The 22,052-nt window shown below is 40.7% G+C and overlaps 6 protein-coding genes across 7 annotated transcripts; 2 read left to right on the top strand and 4 right to left on the bottom strand.

The window, feature by feature from the left end:
- Window positions 1-39: 39 nt before the first annotated feature.
- On the bottom strand, window positions 40-2,613 carry LOC6580466 (rac GTPase-activating protein 1). The gene is made up of 4 exons (XM_002006268.4): window positions 2,322-2,613; window positions 1,304-2,249; window positions 438-1,234; window positions 40-369 (listed from the first exon to the last, which is right to left on the bottom strand). Exons 1-4 carry the CDS (start codon window positions 2,398-2,400, stop codon window positions 296-298), a joined length of 1,896 nt encoding a protein of 631 aa, XP_002006304.1. The 5' UTR covers window positions 2,401-2,613; the 3' UTR covers window positions 40-295.
- A 267-nt stretch (window positions 2,614-2,880) lies between these two features.
- Window positions 2,881-4,452, top strand: LOC6580465 (nedd8-activating enzyme E1 catalytic subunit). The gene has a single exon (XM_002006267.4). The coding sequence runs from the start codon at window positions 2,940-2,942 to the stop codon at window positions 4,293-4,295; it is 1,356 nt and encodes a 451-aa protein (XP_002006303.1). The 5' UTR covers window positions 2,881-2,939; the 3' UTR covers window positions 4,296-4,452.
- Window positions 4,453-4,573: 121 nt separating this feature from the next.
- Window positions 4,574-5,937, bottom strand: LOC6580464 (enoyl-[acyl-carrier-protein] reductase, mitochondrial). The gene is made up of 2 exons (XM_002006266.4): window positions 5,595-5,937; window positions 4,574-5,517 (listed from the first exon to the last, which is right to left on the bottom strand). The coding sequence occupies exons 1-2, from the start codon at window positions 5,806-5,808 to the stop codon at window positions 4,655-4,657; spliced, it is 1,077 nt and encodes a 358-aa protein (XP_002006302.2). The 5' UTR covers window positions 5,809-5,937; the 3' UTR covers window positions 4,574-4,654.
- Window positions 5,938-6,055: 118 nt separating this feature from the next.
- Window positions 6,056-8,253, top strand: LOC6580463 (protein OSCP1). Its single transcript, XM_002006265.4, has 2 exons — window positions 6,056-7,287; window positions 7,360-8,253. The coding sequence occupies exons 1-2, from the start codon at window positions 7,110-7,112 to the stop codon at window positions 8,250-8,252; spliced, it is 1,071 nt and encodes a 356-aa protein (XP_002006301.2). The 5' UTR covers window positions 6,056-7,109; the 3' UTR covers window position 8,253.
- A 348-nt stretch (window positions 8,254-8,601) lies between these two features.
- Window positions 8,602-11,170, bottom strand: LOC6580462 (SET and MYND domain-containing protein 4). The gene is made up of 3 exons (XM_002006264.4): window positions 10,519-11,170; window positions 9,270-10,393; window positions 8,602-9,201 (listed from the first exon to the last, which is right to left on the bottom strand). Exons 1-3 carry the CDS (start codon window positions 10,780-10,782, stop codon window positions 8,865-8,867), a joined length of 1,725 nt encoding a protein of 574 aa, XP_002006300.1. The 5' UTR covers window positions 10,783-11,170; the 3' UTR covers window positions 8,602-8,864.
- A 202-nt stretch (window positions 11,171-11,372) lies between these two features.
- Window positions 11,373-12,327, bottom strand: LOC6580461 (S-phase kinase-associated protein 1). Of its 2 annotated transcripts, XM_002006263.4 has the most exons (3): window positions 12,227-12,327; window positions 12,004-12,088; window positions 11,373-11,940 (listed from the first exon to the last, which is right to left on the bottom strand). In XM_002006263.4, the coding sequence occupies exon 3, from the start codon at window positions 11,928-11,930 to the stop codon at window positions 11,442-11,444; it is 489 nt and encodes a 162-aa protein (XP_002006299.1). In that variant the 5' UTR covers window positions 11,931-11,940; window positions 12,004-12,088; window positions 12,227-12,327; the 3' UTR covers window positions 11,373-11,441. The 2 variants fall into 2 exon arrangements, with proteins under 2 accessions (XP_002006299.1, XP_043867261.1); XM_044011326.1 differs by lacking the exon at window positions 12,227-12,327 and having other exon boundaries at window positions 12,004-12,101.
- Window positions 12,328-22,052: the final 9,725 nt, after the last annotated feature.

Genomic DNA, 22,052 nt, shown 5'->3' with positions numbered 1-22,052 from the left:
GTTAATTCTCTAATAAGAATTCAATATTCGTAACACCGATTAAGCGGGTTAATAATTTGTGCAATGTTTATTTGTATTATACAATGTACTATTCAATATATTGTTAAGAGATTTTGTAGTTCAAATTATTAGATAATTAAGGAAATATAATTGCTTTTAAAGAGCAGTAATATAAAACTTTAAACACACTATTTAGTGCAAACAAATGGAAAAATTGAAATACTTGTGAATTAAGTAAACACGCCAGCGATGCATCAGATGAAATATCTAACGGACGGAGGATGCTCTGGTCCTTTTACTTCTTATGCGCAGACATTGGGGGCGTGGCGTTGCATTTTCGCTTCTTCATGGTGCCCTTCAGTGGGGTAGCTGACGAACCAGAAGATAATATCATTAATATTGATCTAATACATTTAAATGCCATTCTGTCTCATTACCATATAGCGAGAAAAGATCTCGGGTGTTGCTGGGAACGCGCTTGACGGCGCTGCTTGGCGGAACCGTTGCTGGCGACGGCTCCAAGGGAAGATATTGCTGCCAAAAGGTGCCGGGTAGTTCTAACAGCGCCTTCATTACTTGGGTTTGCGTAAAGACCTCTGTGTAGAGCGCATGCTGATCCGGATTTGGCGATGAATAGCCCATAATTGTGGGCCCGAATATCTTGGACATATTATCGATGGGCATCATCACGATCGGGCATTCGGCTATGCGCTGGAAGTGGAGCATAAGGAATGCCATAGTGTCGCGATTTGCGGGAGGTAGTTGATCCACCGCCTTACAGAGCGCCTGTTCGGCCAGCTTGTTATCTGGATTCTGTACAGCATTGGCAAAGTCCTTCCACTGGCTGGTGGGTATGAGCGGTTCGCGCAAGGTGCGCAAAAAGTCCTTCACGCAACAGCAGAGCACATAGATGTCCGTGTTGCCCAGATGCGGTGTAACCTTGCCGCGCAGGAACTGCTCCTTCAGTGCCTTATATTCGCGCTCCGAGGACGACATGCGGTAGAGGCCAACCTCACCCAGTCCACGCGCCTCAATCTCATTCACACAGTGCACGATCAGTGCGGGTATCATGGGCGGAGTCGCTGGCGCAAAATCGCTGAGGTAATGCAGCTCCGTCTTTGTGGTGGGCGTGCTCGACTGCGGCACACAGCTGACTGTGAGCAGATGGCGACAGTCGATGTGACAACGCACCGGACAGTCGCGACAGCGCAATCCAAGTGAACCGAAGCGAATGCTGCAAGACAATGAATGAATACATATTAATTTATTTAAAGATTCGTTTAATCGGAGTGGTTAACTGTACCGCTTCTGGCATTGGACACAGTTGTCGCCGCGCAAGAACGTCTTCTGGCTGAAGCTGTGCTTTCGCATCATCAGGCGATTCTGCTGAGCCGGCGACATCCCCATAGCCATAGCATTGAGCGGCGTTAGTGGCGGCGCCGTGGGCTCCTTGACGGCCGAACGACGTCGCGGCGTTGAGGTTGACTGAGCATCGGCATTGCGGTCCTGAGCCACAATCACAGGCAGCGACTCAATGGTCGATTCGGCACGTATGACTCCTTGGCCATCCTGCGGTATGGTCACCTTGGTGGTGGCGCAGAAGCGCTCTGCGCCCTGGCCGACGTCCAGTGTGTGGTGATCGACATGTCCCGAGCGACGCGTTGTTGTGGTGGTGGTCGTGGTGGCGGTGCCAATTGTCGGTGTACCCAAATTGCTGCTGTTGTGGCCAGTGCTCAGACGGGAACGCTTGTTGCCCACACATGGCACCGGATTTTTGGGCAAAGATGGACGGTGTTCGCGCCATGACTTGGAGCGACGCACATCGAGGAAGTCGTCCTCGGAATGCGTGATAGATAAATCGGAGAGCAAAGAGCCCGTGGAATTTATGTCGCCATACGACTTGTCCTCATGCAAGGTATTTAGGGATTTACGTTTGCGCGTCGACTCCGGATGCATAGTATTTAGGAACGCCAGCTTATCGCGCGTTTCATTGTTCAGGTTGCGTTCGTGGCGCAGTAAATCGGCTACGGCCATTATCTTACTTTCCATGGCATCGCGTTCATGCTCCGCTTGTCGGCGCGCTTTGATCTCCGTGTCAATAATACGGCGCGCGTGATACAGTTTGCCCTCCAGGTCACCCATTTTGGCCAGAGACTTGTCCAGTTCCGTTTGAAGGCGCGCATTCTGAATGGCGAAGCCGTTGCATTTCTCGTGGTACTGTTCAAACATGCGCAGGAAGCTGAGGAATTCTGAGCGAATATAAAGGATTCCGATTTTAGTTAGTTTCTCTTCTTTTTTTTATTTCTGTCACGTCAACTCACCCTCCTCGGCTGTGCCTTCGGTCAGCACCTGCATACAGCGTCGCAGATCGTCAAACGACGCCAGCACGGAGAGCGTCATTTTGGTTGGGTGCGCGCCAATTCGACTGCAGCAATTTAAAAGTAAATATTATATTGCTGCAGTGTTTTCAATTACTTAAATAGTCCACTTTCACTATTATTTCTCCAATTCCTTTTAATTTGATCTTATTTACAACAATAAGTACAGCAAAGAGGAAGCACGCTGCAAAGGACGCGACTCTTTTCGATGAAGTGCCGTTGTTTCAAATTTCGATGTAGGTATGTGCACTAAGCGATATTTCCACTATCGTATACGATGACTTATCGATAGTTGAATATTCGATTAACACAATAAAAACTATTTGCTTACCTTAAAAATAAATATAATTTTGTTTAACTTCTTTATTATTAACTGATTTTAAATAAAGTGACAAATTATAGACAGGTAATATTGTTATTAAAGAACTATAATTGTTATGCCCAATTCGGAAGTACCATCACTTATTATGGTATTTAATTATCGTTTTTTAGTACGATTGTTTTTAGTTCCCACTAAATACAATTATTTTGCCGCTTTCAGCAATTCAGCAATCTGTGAATATGTCGGTCGCCTCGCCATCTAATCCTGCTCTTGCATTGCAAAATAAACGCTGGAACGGTCTGCGAAATGTCTTGGAGCGTGAGGGTCTATTTTGCAAGGATGACTTTACTCCATCACCAGATAATCTGGAATTCCTACAAACAAAATGCAAAGTGCTAGTCATTGGAGCCGGCGGTTTGGGCTGCGAGCTCCTTAAAGATTTGGCATTGATGGGCTTTGGTGATTTGCATGTAATTGACATGGACACCATCGAACTGTCCAATCTGAATCGACAGTTTCTGTTCCGTCGCACAGATCTCGGTTCATCCAAGGCAGAATGCGCCGCGCGCTTTATTAACAATCGCGTGCCCACATGCAAGGTGACGCCTCACTTTGCAAAGATTCAGGACTTTGACGAGTCATTCTACCAGCAGTTTCACATTATTGTTTGCGGCTTGGACTCGATTGTGGCGCGCCGCTGGATCAATGGTATGTTGCTCTCCATGCTGAGATACGAAGAGGACAACAGCCTGGATGTCTCCTCGATTATACCAATGATTGATGGTGGCACTGAGGGATTTAAAGGCAATGCTCGTGTCATATTGCCCGGTTACACAGCCTGCATCGAATGCACCTTGGATCTCTTCCCGCCACAGGTCAACTATCCACTGTGCACGATCGCCAATACGCCTCGTCTGCCAGAGCATTGCATTGAGTATGTAAAGATCATACAATGGGACAAGGAGAATCCCTTCAACGCACCGCTGGATGGGGATGATCCACAGCACATTGGTTGGATATACGAGCGTGCCCAGGAGCGCGCCAATCAGTTCAATATAACCGGCATCACTTATCGCCTGGTCCAGGGCGTCATCAAGCACATTATCCCGGCAGTGGCCAGCACCAATGCGGTTATAGCCGCTGCCTGTGCCCTGGAGGTGTTTAAGCTGGCCACTAGCTGCTACGATAGCATGGCCAACTACTTTAACTTCAACGATTTGGATGGCATTTACTCCTACACCTATGAGGCGGAGAAGTCGGATAACTGTTTGGCCTGCAGCAATACGCCGCAATTGCTGAATATCGAGGATCCCAATACGACAACCTTGGAGGATGTCATCAAGCAGCTCTGCGAACTGCCGCGTTTCCAACTCAAGAGCCCAGCTCTTACCACCATCATGGCAGATGGCAAGCAACGCACTCTCTACATGGCCAATGTGAAGAGCATCGAAGAGGCTACGCGTAAGAATTTGACACAGTCGCTAGGCGAGCTGGGTCTGCAGGATGGTCAGCAGCTGACTATCACAGATGCCACATCGCCGACGGCGATGACGCTGCAGCTAAAATATCAAGCAAATGAGATTGAAATGTTATAAACTATATACTGAATATATAATATTTAAATCGAACTGCACGCAACAGTAATGCTGTTTGTATCGATGTTTGAAGCCATCGCGTGGAGCCACTATCAATGGAGTTCTAGCTCTAAGCAACAGGTTGCTCAAATAAAATCCATACTTTTTGAATACCAAATAGCGCAGCTATAAAACAAACAGAAATTCACTCGCCATGCAAAAAACAGTCTTCTAAACTAACAGGCCAATCGATAGCATCGATATTTTAAAAAAATAATCCTTTAAAGAAACATTCCAAATCGTATTTTAACAACATATAGGAAAGTGTAATTCCATTATAAAAGCAATCGCATAGTTGTTTGTCCACAACTAAAAATTAATTAACATTTACTCATATCTAATATGAATTTCTTGCCAGTGAAGCCCTTAAAGTTTAGCGCTGCAGCAGCTGCATCCTTAAACTTCTCCAGCGGAACCATTTCGTGCGTAGGCGCCACGAACTTGCCCTCCTCCATCAGCTTGCAAAGCTCCTGAAACATTTGCTTGCGCTCGGGTGCATTGTAGTTCTCCTTGGACCAGCGCGTCATCCAGAAGCCTCGGAATGCAATGTCTTTAAAGATAAGTGGTCCCGTGGCAACGGTCACTGGCTCCCGAGACATGCCTCCATAGGTGACCATAACGCCGCGATCGTTCAAGTGACGCGACACCTCTGTGGCACTCTTACCGCCCACACAGTTGAGAGCGAGCTGGGGACGCTTGATTTTGCCCGACTTGAATATGTCGCTGGTGCGAATCTCGTCCTCTGTCAGCACAGCGGTGGCGCCCAGACTTTGCAACAGTTTCTTCAGTTCATCAATCTCTGGGCGATTGCGCACAATGCCCACGCTATTGATGCCCCAGGCGCGACAGAGCTGATGCACAGCTTGACCTACGGCGCTGTTGGCACCATTCTGTATGACGGTATCACCAGGCGATAGTTTCACAAAGTCCTTGAGCATGCGATAGGCGGTGCAGGGATTCACAGTGATGGTCGCCGCCTCTGCCAGGCCGACTTTATTTGAAATGCCAAGCAAATGCTCTTCTTTGTAGACGGCGTGCGTTGTCCAGGTGCCCAGGCCGGAAGCCAGTGGCACCACATGCGTCCCCGGTTGTAGGCTCTTCACCTCCTCGCCCACACAGACAACCTTGCCCACAAACTCATTGCCGGCTATGGCTGGAAACTTTGGCTTCACCGGATATTTGCCTGCAGTTCAGAAATTTGTTTATATAAGAGGTATATAATATATGTATCAATGGAAATTTTAAACCATATAGACCTACCCTGTATAGTGTTGATGTCAGCGGGATTGATGGGTGCTGCCAGAATTTGGACTAAAACTTGCTTGTCTGTGGGATCAGAGAGCTTATCCTCGACCAGTTTTAGCACATCCTGCGGTTCGCCGTGCTGTGTGTACTTGAGTGATTTGGCCACTACAGACATATGCCGGCATAGTAGAGAAGGTCTTGCGAAGGAAGGTAGTGTTCGACGCAACATGTTTTTTCTTTTTTAATATTAATCACTAGTAATTTTACTAAACTCAACGAACAACAAAAACTAAGATGATTTTGTTTTGTTTGTCAGCTTCGTTGAACCGTTTTCAGTAAACTGCGTTAGAATGTTCTTGTTTTCCTGTTGTAAGCTTAATTTATCGATATTTTTTTAATATTGAAAATGAATTGAAACTAGTATATTCACGAAAAAATGAAATGTATAGATTTTCAAAACATATAACATTAGCTTTTTGATTATTTCAGTTGCCTTTATCAAGGTTTTTAAATTTATAATAATATTGTTTTAAAACATTATTTAAAAAAATACTGTCCATTAATTAGTGTGACCGCACTGCATTGCTACCGTTGACTGCTTGGCGCCCTGAAGCTTTGAAATTTCAAAGTTGAAAAGTCATCGACGTCATGTCGTATGCTAATTGCATTGTGCGGGCAACCACGCAACTTCCTGTTTCCTTTTCCGTAGTTCGTCTGTACAGTGCAGGTGTTTTATTTGCAGTCACCCCCACATATTTAATATTAAATTACCATATAAATGCAATTTATGGGCGGGGCAGTAAATGGCTGTTGTCCAATTTTTTAATAGGTGGTGGATATATTTTTAGATTAGTAACATTTGTATTGTTTGCGGTAATTGTTTGTTTTTCTCTTTTTTTGTGTAAGCAACAACAGCTTTGCAAAATAAACAGAAATCAATAACTATGGGACGTACAGACAGACGCCAAGCAAAGAAAACTTCACATCTAAAACCCTACTCCGGACCGCCTACTTCGGCCACTGCCATAATTATTATACATGCCATTGTTGCTGTACAGAGAATGGGTATATTAGCTTTGTCATTTGCTTGGTTACCTATACTAAATATAAATACAATATATCAAATCGTAACTCTTAATCTCTAGCTAGAATCTAAAATAACGTTAGAGAGAGACCTATATAAATATTTTTTAACTGAATCTTCATAGGCGTATCATAAGTATACACCTAATTAACTGGTATTTGAGCTGTCGGCTATAGGGAACATTGCATTTTTTTTATTTGTACTTACTGTGGCGCTAAAAGACGTTGCCCGGGGCTCTCATGAAGCAATCAAACATCGCCGTCGCCATCGCCGCCGTCGTCGTCGTCACAGGACCCCCTTGTCCAACAGCACGGAAACGAAAAATCCAATAAAAATATAAATGTATGTGAGAAATATTCGTGGTTGGTCGCGTGCCGCTGTGGCATGCGAGCAGCGGCACAGCGCCACAGTGCCGCAGCGAGGGAGCAGCTGTCTGGGCTTAGTTAATGTTTAGCAGTCGACGCTCGCAGTTCCGTACACTGAGCTCCTTCAGTATGTCCACACGCCAGCCACTCAATCCGCGTGCCAATGTTTTCATACTGGTCAATCTGGGCTGTGAGGCGCTCTACGTAATTGACCAGCGTCTGAAGGCTCAACAAATTGCGGCCGACAAGTCGCTTCAAGGTTACTAAGACTGTCCGCCTTTAATTGAGCTCCAATTAATTAGTTTTTATTTTCTATTTTGATTCATTGCAGTCATACACGATGTGACGTCGGTGCTATTGGAGCCCAAGTTCATTGAGTCACTCATCAATGGGTCCATGCACAGCAATGCCCAGCTGCTGACAGCGGATCACTGCAAGTTTATGCTGAACGACATTGCCACCTGTTCGCTGATGCGTCTGGACGAGACGTCCATGGAGAAGCTCTGGAATCTGATGACCATGGTGTATAAATGGCAGCTCTTTGTCTCGCGGCACCAGCATCATCTGCTGGACATAACGTTCCGGCATTTGGATGCCATTAGTCGACTATATCCGGATGCGAAGCGACATATGCTCATCGATTACACCAAGAATACGTTACTGGACTTCTGGAATGCCTGCGGCGAGGAGCACCAGCTGTCCATTTACCGCACCAACAAGGCGTGGCTGGAGTGCTTCAATACTAAGATCTCTTTGCTCATCCGGCTGGGCTTTCAGGCCATGGACGGCAGTTTTCTGACCCCTACAGATCAGAGCCACTACGAGGACTATGCCCAATGCATTGGCGACAATATCTACATGAAGAACAATGAATTGATGCAGCAGCAGCAGCAGCGCGAACCGAATCGCATAGATCAACTGGCAGCGCAGCTGAGTATTAATCAAACGCAACCCGCAACTGGCGAGGATTTGCAGCCCATGGATGCCGGCCAAGTCCAGAAGCAGTTTGAACAAACATTCTCTAACATTCTGTTCGCGGACATGGATAATAATGCGGAGGGGGCAGCAACATCGCAGACGCAGCGCAGCCCCAACGCCTCTGGCTGTGAATTTGTGCAGCTGCTGACTGCGAGCACCAAGGCGGATGAGGTGGTGCCCACGGCGACCCGCAGTACTGGAGTGCTCAATCAGCAATTGATCGATTTGTATAGCAAAATGCATTGAAGCACCTGTGTGAAAAAGAGAACATGGCGATTTGACAGAGCGCCATCTAGCGTGCAAAGAGAGTGAGCGCATATGATGCATAATTAAAAAATATTGTATTTGTTTGTAAAATAATTACAAAAAGTGTTTTTTTTTTTCTTGCTTTGTTTTTGTTTCTGCAGTTTCGAAGACATTGGTGATCCAACAACATTACAAAAATTTTGAGCTTGCGACCTGGCTTGATAGTTTTTGTTTTGAATCAGAGCTGTGCTGTCCAAAATATTTTCTGTCAATCATTTAGTGTGCGATTCTTCTTTTAGCTGTTTGCAAAACAATTACACAAACTGTTTCAATCAAGTTGTTGAAAATATAAATTCACAAGTAGATATATAAATATTTAAAAATCGTGTTGTGTGTGTTTTGCATGCCAATTAAAATCAACAATTGCCGTAGTTGCCAAAAATGTTGGAAACTTATGGCAACAAATTATAGTTAGGGATAATTACTGCTTGTTCGTCCAGATATATATCAATATATAAATAGACATATATCAATATAAATGTAGTAGTTCGTCTTGTGGAGATGGTGGGATGGCGGGTTGCGAGGCAGTCAGTGCATTGTGTCCCAGACACATTACATTTTCGCCTTTAGGGGCACCGCATCCACCATGATATGCAACGCCATTTTGAGGCACTCCTCGGCGGAGCTGATCTGGGCGCAGGGAAAAGCATCAGCGTTTTGCGTCAGAAAATCACAGTACTTCTGATAATTGTTCAATGCAAATTCGTAGTTGTATGCGCCCAACAGCTTTAAGTCCGTGTCGTTTGAGACCAGCGGCACCGATGCCTTGAACGGCAAATTTCTGTACTTTGCATAGTCCAATTCGCAAGCTTCGCACTTGCAGTTGAAGCGATACTGCATGGACAGTGTCTCCTGACGTTGTTTCTTGCCGAAGACTGCGAAATGCGCGCTGCAACAAAAAATACATATTTTGATCAAATAAAGTATAACGATCGATTATAGAGTTGTCTCTCCTACCCGTAGTTGTCGTAAAGCACACCGCCGGCTTTGATGGGCCGCAGCACAAACAAATAGGCCTTGACGCCTTCGTAGATGCGCAGCGTGTTGGGTGCACACGAGTGATTGAGCAGGGAGAGAAACGCATAGGCGCCGGATGAATGCGACTGGTCGTCCTTGGTCTCGTTCGCCTGTTCGACAAGATCAATGCCATGCATATTCGATGGTGATGTTTGTAAATGTCTAAAAAGTAGATCCGTAAAGAAGTTGCGCCCCTCCTCGCCGCCGAGATACTCCTTGAGCGGCGTGTATTCCATGATGAAGTGCTTGAGGACGGCGCACACAACCGACCGCTGAAAGAGATCCGAAACGGACCGTAAGTGCTGATTCGTTACCAGACCGTGTATGGCCCGATAATGTTCCTGCGGTGTCAGCTGCGTATAGTCCAGATCGAATACGGATTTGTGCTGATTCTGCGGCTGCTCGCAGAACGCCATCAGCTCTTCAATGCTGCCGTAGAGATCCAAGGCGCTCAGCGTAGTGCGCAATGCAATGCAATGGATTTTGTTGAACATGCGATGCAATAGGTCGATAATGGGGCACTCGTATTTATGAAAAGTGCTATTGGCGCGCTTCTTGCACTCCTCGGAGCAGAACATGACGGAACAGCAGTTATCGCAGGGTATGAGCGTCAGATAGCGCTCCTCTTTGCAGTTGGAGCATCTTATGTATCGCATGGGCGCCAGTAGCGATGAGCAGAAGGGCTCCTCAGTGGCAACGATGTCGCCGACAACCAAATCTTGTGTGGTCACTATAAACCGGCCCTCATCCGGGGTCTCGCGCATCTCCAAGCAGTTGGCTATGAATGGCACTTGCGGGTGTGCATCGAAGCTCATCTTAAAATTGTACGGCACAATGTCCGGCGGCTGTTGCTGCACCAACTGCTGGCAGTCGCGCTCTCGCTTGTCCAGCTTATGACGCAGTCGTTCCGGATAGTTTGCCTTGCGCGCCAGCTCAATGTTGGCCAAGCACTCACGATAGCGCTTCCATTCGAAAAATACTGCCGACCTATTAGCATATCCAATGGACAAATTCTCCGAGTTGGGCTCCGCATAGCAAATGCTTTTGTTATACAATTCGAGTGCCTGTGGCGAGAGGAATTTTTGATTATTTGTGTACTTATCGGCGAAGAGTATTTTTGTTGGTATAATTAAGTGCAATTCGGATAAAACTAATATTTATAATAACAATAGGTCGCAAAAATACTTGCCTGAAAGTATTTTCTATTCTTTAGGGAGAACTGCTCGTTGCCAAGCATGCGAAATTCGACACTGCGCTTGTTGCATTTACTTTCGCGCAACGTTACATTTAGGAATATTTTTTCCATGTACTTGAAGTCAATCAATGCATGCTCCACGAAGTTCACTTTCGAGTGGTTCTCTTTGAGCTCATTGAATTTGCCGGATATAATGCCAATCAGTTTCCAGTCGTTGAGCTTTTTGATCAGATCGTCGCTTACGTCGTATACATCCATTGTTGTTATTGTGTTTCAATTTATCCTCGAGCTGCACATATATGCATATACACACTCACACTCAGACTGGGCCAAGCCACTTGGTCTAGTCGTCGTCCTCCTCGCCGTGTTTTGCCTGCTTGCAAGTCGCGTGTGTTGCGTCGCCGCCGCCGCTTCGCTGCCGCTGCCGCCGCCTGTTTTTTCACCAACAAAATATGTTTGTGTTTCTGTGTGTTTGTGTCACGCAACTATATAGTTGCGTTTATGGATGGCGTTAAAATGCAATTTCACAAAAAATTTCGAGAAGTTTACTGCAAATTTATTTGCTATGCGCCAATCCTGATCAAAAATTTAGTTTCGTTGGTTCTTTTTTTTTTTTGGCGAATTCAGGTGCAGTGTGACCGTGTAGTGGGAGTCCAAAAATACATAGTTCGCATGTCAATAATACTAGCTATCACGCGGTAAGAAAAATTGCTAAAGCTGAAGCAGCGCCATCTGTCGACTGCACCTAAAGATTTCTTATTTCTAAAATGTTCCGACATGAAAATATGGAGGTTATTTTTGATTCTTACCAAAAATTCACCTACTCTTCAAGTCAATCTCAAAATTAATTTAGTCAACATGCGAAATCATTTATTTAATTTCCTTTCACAATCATATAATTAATTTATTTCTTCCTTTTACTTCTCTTCGCACCATTCGTTCTCCTTGCGTACCTGCTCCTCCTCAGCAGGAGTAAAGTCGTTGGCAATGGCAAACGTCTCACGAATGTCCTGAAGCGATTTGCCTTTGATCATATTGGCGCAAGTCTTGCAAGTAACATCCAGTAAACCTTGAATGTTTAAATAATTGGCTGCCAGAATGAGCTCGAACAAGGTGCCTTGGTCGACTTTTAGGAAGTCAGCGTCCCAAGATGAAATATCGTCGGTGCGTTTCTCCTTATTTTCATCCTCCTGTGCCTGCTGCGGATCGTCCTGGGCGTGGTAGGTCGCCCAATGGAGTACCTTGCGCAGAATTGCCGAGTTCACATTCGGCAGAGGCAGCACACTATTATCGCTTTCATCACCTAAATCTTCGAGTGCCGTTTTAATAGTTTCCGAACATTTTGCAATTTCGATGTCTGTATCAAAAATTTCCTTATCGGACGATTCCAAGCGTATGATTGGCATTCTGCAAGAGCTTTGTGTGGCAGATACCAATGCTTACTGAATATTTATAAATATATATTTTTGTGGAACTTACAAGAATATTATATGCTGCTACAAAGGTCGATAAATTTATCAAACAGAAACGGATTGACAACGGTTTCAAGGCACCATACAAAAATCTAAAAATAAATGCTTTGTTATTTGTTTTTATATTTATACAGCATTATGAAATTATGAGATTATAATACTGCTAAGCACACAACATATATCAGTTTGCATATGTGTATGAAAATAAGGTTTTAAAAATATTGTATTACTCTTTATTATGACAATCAATTATTAATTTATTTTCTCGTTCTTCTTCCAAACTGTTTGCTATCTGCTTTGCCGGGCAACTAGTGTGACCATACCTAAATATACAAAATATGATTCCCAAATTAAATACCATAGCTTAATGCAATATATGTACATATATTTAAATATACTAAATTTGGAGTCAATCGTTCTAATAAATCAGTGACAATAAGTTAACATATGTACAAGAATTTGGAATGCATGCGACTGATGTATAGTCAGTGCAAGAAACTTAACAAAAATCCCAGAGTCTTTGACAATATCAAAACTATTGTATCCGCAACTAGGGTTATGCCCTGGAACAACATATCCAACAAATCTTCCTGATCGTATGAGCGCAGCAACCGAAACAGGAACAGTGCCAACATACAGAAGACGAGGGGCCAGATGAGCGAGAGAATGCAGCGTGCCGCCCAGACCACCACATACCAAGTGACGAGGAAGAGTAATAAATAAGCGATTAGTGTTCCCATGTCCGAAGGAATGCCGGCATTCTTCACCGCATATTCGTAGAGAACGATTAGAAAAGGCGAGTCCCGCCAGTCCTCGGCGGTATCTTTCCAGTTTTCTTCCATTTTTACTATTTTTGTTTGAATAAGGCAAAAACTAATACAAGGCAAACTCTGTTAACTTTTAACTACTTTGTGTATAAAAAAACAAAATCAGTGATCACTGATCAACTAATAAACCCTTAAGAGCTGTGGCCAGATGTTTTTAAAATACCAAATCTAATTTTACCAAAGCTCAATCATATGGTCAGTGGCTCAATTAATACCAATTTCTTCATCGTTATGTTATCGGGAGCAGTTATCGGGAAAAGCTTTCGCGCAATTTTTATTTTCTTTTCAATTTAAAGTTTTCAATGAATCTTACTAATACGCTACCAGTCACTGTGTCCCTCAACGCTAATCAGCATTTAAAGGGGATTAACCTGCTGGCAAACGTTGATTTGCAAGCTCTAAACTACATGTAGTACGTGTGTGCATTGAACTTGATGTAAGCAATTCCCTGTGATACAGTCAATGTCCCGACTAAAAATAGAACGCTAACTGATGCTGAGAACGGTAAGCAATTTCCTTTTCCTTTGAACCGATGTTAGGTGGCTGGTTCAATGTACTGCACCTGTCCTACGTTTTGTTCGCTCGAAGACGAAGCGAATCGAAATCGCATTTTAATGACTGAAATCGGGCACATAACAATGCCACACAGCTCCGATGCTCCGAAAATGCAATAAATTGGCCAATTTCGTGTTGATAAAAGTCGAAAGCAAATACCAGCAGGGACACCGACGAACGATGTTTAACAAATTGGATGCTTTAACCGCAATATGTGCAAAACGTTTTTGCTTTGTTCTGCAATAATTCAGTGGCAACAAATTATGGCTGTTAATAACAATATCGATATCGAGTAGGTTATTATTTGTGAGTGGGTAAACAACATCGATCTTATTTGTATATATGTATATGTAATTCGATAAGTAGAATACTAGTTTGTTTATTTTTAAGGTTTTCAAAAAGTGGGCTTAATATAATAACATTATAAATTACTCGTTTTTGGGGGAGTTCCCGTACTAAGTATTTAAATTCTCCATGAATTCATTCCATGTGCATTAAGATGTAATAAGTTAAGTTAAGCCGAAGGCCCCTGTGCTTCATTATTCATTCAATAGTTTTAATTTGATATTAATTCTATTGTCTACTAAATAAATAATTAAATAATATAAACTCGTTCAGACTGCCGATGCCACAAGATAAGTCATAATCAACTACTCAACAATAATTCTGTCTTTTGGTTCGATTGGATAAATCGCATAAGTATCTTAAATCATATCATACAATACATCTGGCTCTTATGCAGCGCATGTACTTACGATGCAACTGTTTAATCGAAAGTTATGGCATGTGTTATGCTTCTATGTATATTCACTATGCATATTTTGAGCCGGCAACAGGTGTGCCATAACGGTTCAATCAAGTATACCTCCTGCAGATGCAGAAATATAACATAATTTTAAAGCGATTGTTATTTAAATATAGTGGAATTTGAGGTTGGCGGAAAGGCCAAAGCGAAAAATATGGAATCAGCATTGTCAAAAATATACTGTGTACAGAATATTAAATGAAAGGAAGCGGAAATGTTGAGGCAAAAAGTCGAGCATGCAACAGGAAGCTACTCAAACACATACAAACAAAAACACGAACACACAAATACACAAATAGATGGTGACACTTTTATGAACATAGCAACAAGAGTTAGATATAATAACAGGCACAACAACTGCAATAATAACAAGAAAAGCAACAAGAACAGCTTGTCGTTGTTTCTGGTCTGTTTTATAAGCAAATAAAGGCGTGACACAGTTCTTTCAATTTCATGCACACACAGAGGCACAATTGCAGTGAAACACATGGTCGTATCTTATTTATAGTCCTGTTGCTGTTGCTGTTGCTGTTGCTGTTACTGTGGCTCCTGTCAAAGTCAGTCAACCAGCCCAAACAGTCACTTGTACCGCCATTGCAACAAAGTCGCATACATGGATGGCCTTTGCCATTGCCTTTGTGTCCTGTTTGCAGTTGTGTTCTGCACACCAAACAGCATAGGTAAAAACCTGCTGTGGCATGAAAATGCCATAGTTATGTGATTGTTTTTAGGAACAATGTAAACTGAGTGCCACTTGATAAATGAATTCTTGTGGCTGCTGACAACTAAATACACAAAAACCAGCTCAACTGGCAGCTGGCAGTTGGCAGTGCAATTTACTTCGAATATCTAGTGAATTTAATAGTTTTGGGCATTTCAATTGAAATAGTATGTGCTCTTAGTTGAATGAAGTGAAGCTCTCGGCCAAATAGCTCTATACATTTTTAATGAAAATTAATGAGGGCTTTTAGAATTCATTATAATTTGTTTGGCTTTGCATTCCATTTATTGGCATTCACATAAACGACTTAAGCTTTGCTAAGGCTGCACTAATTGTGTTGAATAATAGACATAAATTTAAATTGATTGCATAAAATTTTGTGTCAGGCATTTGAAATCTTTGACTTGTATACCCTGGACACATTGCATATTTAAATTGGGTTTCTAATGTTTTTGTGATGATATGACTAATATTGTTGTAGCATAACAATGCAAATATATATTAATTGTAAACTACCAAAGCTAAGAATTTTTGGAATTTAATAAATTTAAATATACATATACAGTGAATTCCCAACTACTGCAGTTTATTTTATTTTTAGTATCATTTTACAAATATATTTTATTTTTATACATGGTAAATAAGCAGTAAATTCTGGACTGTTGTAGTTTACTTTTTTTTTTTTGTTTTATATTATTCTAATGTTGTTTATAAGTATGTGACCACAAGTACATATAGATTACCTAGAAGACCGCCAGGATAAGCTTCCCTTCCTCATCATTCAACTAATCCTCCGTCTGCTTGTCTTCTGCTGAGCTTCTTAAATACTTTTAATGAAAGCATGAAGTCCTGCGAATCTATTCGAGTTCCTGAGAAACGCATAGCATGTTAATACGGGGATTGTCTGAATAATTTCCGACCTGTCACAAAAAACAAAAAAAAATAAATGCGCAAATTTGTTTGAATAGAAATATCCCACACACTCAAAATTTGTAAATAAAATAATAAAATAAATAAATAATCGGAATTCCTGAGAATTTACATATATAAATATGTATGTACACATGCACTAAAGGCACAGCTAAGCTTAATATGACAAATATGGAAGTATAGAAAGTTCTCGTTTATTTATTGTATGTGCACCAATTTATTTTACCTTAAATTTAAATTTCATTATGTGAGTTTCACAGTTTTTTCTCCATTACGTTTCTTGTGACTAGTTTAGCTGGAATTGTCTTAACATATATTCGCTTGCTAGTTTATCTTGCTTGCTATCAGCACAGCGATAAGTGACTGCGACAACGGGCGACCTTTTAACTTCACGTTGATGCTGATGTGTCTGTCAGATTTGCAAATCTTGCACATGTTTACCGGTACTTTAAGTGCATCAGATGGCTGTGAAGCTAACCGCACAAGCTCAAGACCAGCCGCACGTCCGAGCGTTCGCTCGTCTTGTCCCCTCCACCTGATCAGTGCGCTGTCAAGCAGCATGTGCCACACGTGCCCCAACCACAGGCGGAACGCTGGGGCAGCTTCAAGTGCAGTCAGCTCCTACTCAGCGTTGACCTTTCCACGTTTGGGGTTCAGGAGCTGGGGCGGCGTGGTTGTCGCCTCGCATGCTGAAAACCATTTGATATGGTCATGTATATAGCCGCGACACTTGATAAAATTAATGAGCATCGAGCCAGCCAGAAGAATGGAAGAGCTGCTGAATAAAGCTAGCCCCTGGGAGATGAAGATATACATAAATACATATAGTATGCACATTATGTATATAAACATAAAGTGTGCCTCATCAAATTGCTTGGGGATTGTCTGATGTTTGCCTGAGAGCACTGCAACAGGTTTGTTGTGGTGTTTCCAAATTTTCTTTTTCTTTTTTTTTTACACTTAACTGAGCTAAACTTTGAAAATATATTATAAGTAACTCCTCAATTTAAGCAGCATTCAGGAAAGTCAACGCTTCGGGCCCAATTGTTGAAGCAACAAGAGGCAACAAAAGAATAACAGCAAACGCAAGAAAAGTTCTACACATTTTCAGGTCAGTTTAAAATGGCTTCGCAATACTCGCTCACTGTTGGGAAAGATGCTTAGAATTAAATATGTCATGTTCTAATAGTTAATAATAATTAAATAATATATATATCTATATAATTCAAGCTTTCTTGGTGTCGAAATATATTGATATTGAAGATCCTCAATAAGTTTTAAAAATAATATATGTTGATGTACTAAAAATTTAAAAATGGAACACAAAATGTGAATGATAATGAATAAAAAATACGTTAGAAGGTAACTTATTTTAATATATTTTTATTTATTCTTGATAGGTTTGCATTTCATCTGAAGTCTTTACATAAATTGTGGTACTCAAGCTATATATATACTCGAAGTACAAATGACGGTCCAAATCAGAATCATCTGTATTGGATAATTTATTTTAATATTTTCAATTTATTTTATATTTTTATTGATTTATTTATTGATTTTTTTTAACTCCATCTACAGAAGATATGCTCGTAGTTCAATTGGCTGTCATAATCAGATTGCAGATAAATTGCAATCGAATATACTCGTTTCAACATGCGAACCAGCATAAAAGGCCAAGCTGAAAAGCGAAAGGAACACAAACAAGAGCTGAGCAAAAAACTGTTGCCTGCTTTCAGGCGGAACGAGAAAAACGGGCTGCCTTTTTAAATGTCAGCGCGTAATAAAATTTGGACGCCTTTTACGCATTTTTAAGTTTGCGCCGCTTGCTCATAAATGAAATTATTAGCAAATAAATGAAAAATGCGCAGTAAAATTCAATTATTATATATTTATATATACATATATAGATTTATATATATAAGATAATATGCATACACATATGTGTTATACACGTTACTTGTATTCTTTTATATATTTTTAATATTTTCATTCAATTTTGCAGGTTTGCTGCCGCACCGAGCGTAAATATCAAAGGTGAGAATGGGCAGGTGGGCGTGCTTCAAGAAGCCAAAGAGACAGTGCCTGCACTGGTGTGCGTGTGTGTACTGCTGAGTAGTTATATTTTTTTTTTTCTTTTTATAATATTCCTCCTTTTTTTCTGTTGTTGCCTGAATTGGATTGGGAGTACGGCTGTCGTGTCAATTCAATCAACTTGCTTTCTTGCCGATTCTCCCCATGAGCCTCTTACGGCTCGGCTGCTCCTGTTGCTACTTCTGCTACTCCTGCCGCTGCTGCTGCTGCTGCTGCTGTTTGGTTACACAAATGAAAATTTATTGTATGTGCTTTATGCATGCGTTGATACAATGTCTACAGGACATACGCAGGACAGCGTGCGCTCATAATAAATTTTCAATTTTCTGCACAGGACACTCACAGGCGAGAGTGCGTCGCTTAAAATGAAATTGGCCCAGACTGAAGCATTAATCAAAAAAAGATGGAAGAAAGTAGAATATATTTGAATGTGCCTCAACTCAACTGCAGAAATACAATGCCTGTCTATTGTAATATGCAAATTGGAAAAGTTTTCACTTTTTTTAGCTTTCCTTTGTAATTTATACGGATTTTTTTGCCCTTCTGCAACTGCAACGTTTGCCCACACAGCGGCATCACTCATACGCCGCGTGGGCTTTGCATCTTAATTAACGTTTTCGGACGCACCTTGCGCTGGCTGTCTAAAGTGATGTTACTTTCTTTCTTTCTTATGCTCAAGCTGGCAGGTATAGGCAAATATAAATAGTAAAGTTTCGCGGCCGTCGTACCTGGAAAGTTCTCTGACGCATTCTCTGAGCATAAAAGGTAACTTTTAACCTTTGTGTATGTGAGTGAGCGTGTATGGGGGCATGAATAAAAGCCTGGCGCAGCTAGCTAATAGCTTGGGGTATTTACCTGGATGTCGCGGCTGCTCTGTGCCGTAAACTCATAGCTACAACAGCTGCTGTTGCTACTGTTTCGTTCTCTATCTCGGTTTTGCTCGCTCTCCCTCTCTTACTCGCTCGGCCCACTTACAAGTCATTTGCATATGCGACGTTGGTTTGGCTCGCAGTGGTAAAACAGCGGCAACAACAGCAGCAGCAACAGCAACAGCAACAGCAGCAGCAGCATCAGCAGCAACAGGGAAACAGGGCAACAGTCAACAAGCATTTCAACATGCTTGCGGTTGCTGTTGCTGTTGCATTAAAATTTATGCTTACAAAGCCGCTTATACAACAACTTCTACAAAAAGTTGCAGCTGTGTGAGTGAAGTTTTACCCACGCATCGTTGTGGTTGTTGTTGCCGTTGTCCATTATGAAAACTTTTCATTTGAACTGAAACATTTTTTTGCTTTGTATAAAGCACAGTGTAAATGCTTATCTCGAGTCTATTGAAATGCCTGACCTTGGAATCTAAATGAGTTGTGTGTGTGTGTGTGTGTGTGGGTTTCCACAAAGAATTACTTTAAAAGTTTTAATTGTATTCAAGAGACGTCTAGATTCTTGGCTGTGCATCATATTAGCCACTTTTATTAAAAAAAAAAAGATGAAATTATTTCTTAATATTATGTGGCATACTTAGCTTTTAGCCACTTTTATTAAAAAAGAAACGAGGAATTGTCTGTTCATATTATATACTTATGCTTATTGCAGTAATTGAAGTGAAGCATTAAATTGATAACTGGAAAGATATACATATATACATAATGGATTAGGTTAAATAAAAAAATCCAAAAATTTACACGCACTTTTATTATACTTCTCAAATTTTTCTTAATATAAATTAAGTGATTATGATCTGACTATTTTCTTATTTTTTAACAAAACTTGCTAAAAATGTTTGATGGAGATTTTTCGGTAAGGAATATCCTCTATATTCTCCGTTAATTCTTATATTTATATATATTTTTTCATTTTATGATGTAAACAATTTCTATTGGACTCTGATTTATTTCTTTTTATTTAATATAATATATATTTTTTGTAATTTGTTTTATTTATAATTTTTTATTATTATTTTTATTTATTATTTTTATTATATGAATTAAACCACTTATACGTTTTTTTTCTAGTCCATTATGATTTTCTCAATTTTAATAAATAATAAAAATGAACTCTGAAGTTTTTCAGCTCTATTAAAATAAAAAAATAAATAAATCAAACAAAAAATTAAAAATAAAATATATAAGTAAATTATAAAAATATTGTTTGCAAAAAATATAGAAAAATAGTTTCTAAAAATTGGCTAACAATTAAATTTTAATTCAATTGTAAATATCTCAATAAAATTTCTTCATTAAAGCTATTAATACTTTTGTGTATGCCTCAAAATTGATAATATTTAAATTTTCCTAGAAAAATAAAAATATTTAGTGAAATCCTTGTAGGGTTAATTAAAAGTTAAGGCTTTATTTTACCTGCACATTCAGGTGGTGAGTTCCATTCAGCTGTAATCTGCCAACTAGAGTCGCTGCTGATGTCTGCAGTGCCTCAGTCATCCTCAGCACCCGCTGCGAAGCCAAATGCAGCCTGGCTCTTGAAACAGACTTATTTCTCGCTTGATGCACACATTGGACTTTGATGTATTTTGCCAATGCGGCTCGAGTGTTATGGGTGTCGCGCCGTTAAACCTCAGCGCATGCATGATATCGTGTTATGTGATCTTATGGCCACATGCGCGTGTATATTTATGCCGATAGATATATCTGTAGGCAATATTTATGTACATGTGTGTGTGCACAAGTGTCTATATGTATGAACATATCCGATAGGTACAATCAGCGGCCTGCGATTACGTCATGGCTCTGTGTTTGAGTGGGCGGGTCACGTAGAAGTAGCTCGTTAAAAATTGATGATGTGCATCAATGCGCGATGATATAGCACTCGGGCTGAGAGCTGGGCCTCTATATGGCCCCTCGGCCACGCCCACATGCTATTGGAGATGCTTGGGGATTTGGGCAGTGGGCGCTGCTAACCCATTGGCATTGGCACTCTTTGTTTTTACCTTAGCCAGCATTGTGTGCTTTGAGGATTTATCAACGTATTTGTTTTTAACATTTATGACATTTTAAAGCCGCATCAAAACTCATAAAAAAGTCGCAATAATAAAGCAAAAATGCGATATACAAGTTTGCTAAATGTTCGCATATATCTGTGGGGCACCTTTCTTACATGCGCGTGTATTTGAACATGACGGTGTGTGTGTGTGTGTGTGTGCAGTCGACTTGCTAACCGGAGCACTGATATATAAATATATAATGCATGTCAGTTTGGTTTCGTGCTTTGATTTAACAGCGGCTGGCGGCAGCATCGCTGATTTATGGCCATGCGCTGCCACTCTAAAAGTATGCCACACGCACACTTACACGCCGACGCACCCACACACACACACACCACTGTCAAGCTTCAAGGCATGCGAGGTACGGCTAAGAAATTAATCGAGCCTGTTGCCATCATTAGTCTTAATACCAAGCCGATAATTTCAATGGCTTTTCTGATTGCTAAGTAATTAAATATTCTATATATACTTTTTGATATAAATATAATGTTAAAAATTGATCTTCTAAACGAGCTGAAATTGAAATGGAAGATAATACATTTTTTAAACCTTTAATCTCTATACAACTTTGTATGTATTAAAATGTAAAAGTAAAAGAGCTGAAGTAATAATCATGGTCAAAAAAAAAGCAAGGCAATTTTTTATTGATTTATTTTTAACAACATTTATTATTAGTAGAATATGTAAATCAATTTTAATATAAATTAAATTAAAAAAAAAAAAAAATTTAAATTCTAATTCTAATTCCAAGTAATTTCGTACAAAATTTATAATATATATATTTTTTATAATTTATATTTAATATTATATTTAAAAAATATAAAATATAACCTGTATGAAATGGCGATTAACTCTTATATTTAAGCTGTATCTATTTATTATTTAAACGTTATCCATTTATATATAGTATATATTTTGTTCATAACTCCTCAATCGCACTTCGCATATGCCTGCATTAATAACATAAAAAAGGCTCATAGCCTCGCCTGCTTTTAGACGTACGCAAATTTAATTAGTGCACAGACGCGTTTAGCGCCCCGAAAATGAGTGAAGTGTAAGAATTATGCGAAATATACGAAATGTGTGTGCTGAGTCTAACATAAATGCATCCATATAACGAGCAAAAGAG

The sequence above is a fragment of the Drosophila mojavensis genome, unplaced genomic scaffold, assembly GCF_018153725.1.
Source record: "Drosophila mojavensis isolate 15081-1352.22 unplaced genomic scaffold, ASM1815372v1 contig_81, whole genome shotgun sequence".
Lineage (NCBI taxonomy): Eukaryota > Metazoa > Arthropoda > Insecta > Diptera > Drosophilidae > Drosophila > Drosophila mojavensis.
Note: the sequence above shows the minus strand (reverse complement) of the source record. Positions and strands in the feature narration are given on the sequence as shown.